Source organism: Rutidosis leptorrhynchoides, chromosome 5 (assembly GCF_046630445.1).
Source record: "Rutidosis leptorrhynchoides isolate AG116_Rl617_1_P2 chromosome 5, CSIRO_AGI_Rlap_v1, whole genome shotgun sequence".
Classification (NCBI taxonomy): domain Eukaryota; kingdom Viridiplantae; phylum Streptophyta; class Magnoliopsida; order Asterales; family Asteraceae; genus Rutidosis; species Rutidosis leptorrhynchoides.
Window position 1 is genome coordinate 406,847,671 of NC_092337.1, and position 2,585 is coordinate 406,850,255.

Here is a 2,585-nt window from a genome sequence, read left to right on the forward strand (position 1 = left end):
TTCAGTTTTTTTTTTTTTTTTTTTTTTGAAAATGATGACATAATTACCACTTTTTCTACATTGTATGTATAGTTAGGTTAGATAGATTAGATTAAATAGATAGGTTAGATTACTTAACCAAGTTTACTGTGAACATAACAATACGTCACTAAAGATATGAAAGATTACATATAAAGTAAAACTCATAATCATATGTAAACGAGCTACAAATCATACCATACATCATATCCAACAACGTCTATGATCCTGAAAAAGTTCATCCACAACATTTCAGTCATCCTTATCTGATGGAAACAGATTATTGAAGTAGTAACTACGTAGTCCTGGGAACAAGCAATTAATCAAGAAGGTTGCCTTCATAAACCTCGGTTCTGTTATCGCCGTTGCTCCTTTGCATACTCCATCTAAAATAGCTTTCGTGCACGGTTCAGCCTCCATTGATGGAAACATGGCCCTTATATCCTGCAATAATTAGTAGTGCTGTTTAATAAGCTTCTAGGCTAGGCTAGCAACGGTATATACGTAAGTTGCAATTTAAAATGAAATGAATTAGTAGTTAGTTACTTTTCTTAGATGAACACCAGCACCATGGGTTGAATACTTGGCTGTTATGATGTCTGTGTTTATGAACCCGAGTGTCAAGATTGTTATTGTTATTGTTGGAGATACTTCGAATCTTAGTGCCTCGTAAAAGGCGATCAATGCTGCTTTACTTGCCTTAAATTTTGCACCGAAAAAAAGATATGTTAAGAAAGAAAAAAGATAGTATAAGGTGGTATTTATTTTTTTAAGATGTTTTTGACTGTAAATCACGTATGTAGCGAAGACATGGTCTGAATAGGGTCAACATCGAAAACTGTTTATTTTTGTGTCTGCAGCAGTGAGAAATATATTTCTAAGTCTGAAGACTTGCAGACAAAAGATTATTCTTTTATCTTATGTCTTTAGAAAAAAAAAAAAGTTTGCATTAAAAACATATATGGGCAGGTAGACATAAGACCTAATAAGGTCCTGAACACCTAAGTATAATTTGTTACATTGTAGAAGCCGCCTCTTGGTGGGTGTACTACTCCGGCAACAGAGGCATTAACGATGATCTTTCCATTGGTTTCCATGAGGTGTGGGATCGCAAAATGAGTTGGATATACCGATCCCCAAAAATTAATGTCCTACACATATTCGTTATACAATATGAATCCGTTGTAGTTACGCTTATAGCTGCTTGCTACGAGCAAACATTATAAATAAGTAAAAATACATTATACCATAACAGGTTCAAATTTGGTGACATCAATTTCTGTAGAATATAAGTAAGCGACTCCTGCATTACAAACAAGATGATCCACTGCGAAGGAGATGGAGAAGCATGTTAATTCAGATAATATATATTGGTGAAAAGAGAAGCTGATTTAGTGAAGACAAACAACTTTAAGTGATATACTTAAAACAAACTTGATCCGATTAGGTTTTGACCCGTGACCCAACTTTTGACCCGATTATTTAGCCACTGCTAATTTGGATATTTACTCACAACGACCAAAATGTTTAACCGTGTCATCCACGAACATCCTACACTCTTCAACACTCGATACATCAGCAAACATGAAAATAACGTCTGGAGAACCGAGTTCACGAGCCCTATCCGCTACTTGCTCGAGTCGACTATCTGGTTCTTTTATTGATACAAGCGATAAACATGCACCTCGCTTTGCATATTCATAAGCCATGAACTGCAAATTGAAAAAGAAAATCATAACCTTCAATATTTTTTTCTTTTAATTAATTATTATGATACCTCTCCTATTCCTTTCGAAGCACCGGTGATCAAGACCACTTTTTCTGATACATTCTCGTTAGGTTTGAAACATGATCGGATGGTAGTAATTAGTTCCCAAATGAAAAGACAGGGTGAAGTGAGAATTATAAGCAAGACTAAAATGTAATAAGCAAGTGCATCTATGAAGTTATTATTGAGATAGGTTTCATACATGGCTAACTATACACACAATGCACTCCTAAAGGAAGGATTTTAGTAGCAAATAACTGGAATTGTGAATTTAGTAAGTACCATGTTGCACAAATAGTTGACATTATGGGAGAAAAACAAGGAAGAGAGAAAGTTGTGACTTAAAACAGACTTCCCACACTTTACTGCCCATAAATCCTTCGGATTTTTTTAATTTAATTTTTATTCAACCAGCTAGAAGACCAAACCATCAGGTTACTTATGAGATTGTGAATATACCACAAAATATATGTTGATCGCCTGTGAACTAGTTCCTTAAATTCCTTCTGTCCCAATTTATACATTTAGTTTAACAAATATTTCAGTTTACCTGTAATTTTTTACCTATTTTTTCATCTTTACATGTAAATCATTAAGAGAGTAGAGTACGAAGTATAAAGAAACTTTATCTTGTTATTTTTTCTATTTATAGAAGTGGACTATTTATTTGAAACGGTCCAAAAGGAAGAGAGCCTTGATAAATCTTGGTTGTGTAATTAATGTTGCACCTTTGCATACTCCATCAACAATGGCTTTCGCACATGGTTCGGCCTCCATTGTAGGGTTTGAACTTGAACGA

At 34.4% G+C, this 2,585-nt stretch overlaps 1 protein-coding gene across 1 annotated transcript; it reads right to left on the minus strand.

Annotated features, from left to right (window-relative positions):
• Positions 1–270: 270 nt before the first annotated feature.
• LOC139849910 (11-beta-hydroxysteroid dehydrogenase-like 4A) lies at positions 271–1,990 on the minus strand. The gene is made up of 6 exons (XM_071839524.1): positions 1,796–1,990; positions 1,532–1,730; positions 1,266–1,345; positions 1,038–1,169; positions 565–717; positions 271–462 (listed from the first exon to the last, which is right to left on the minus strand). Exons 1-6 carry the CDS (start codon positions 1,988–1,990, stop codon positions 271–273), a joined length of 951 nt encoding a protein of 316 aa, XP_071695625.1.
• Between the last annotated feature and the right edge of the window lie 595 nt (positions 1,991–2,585).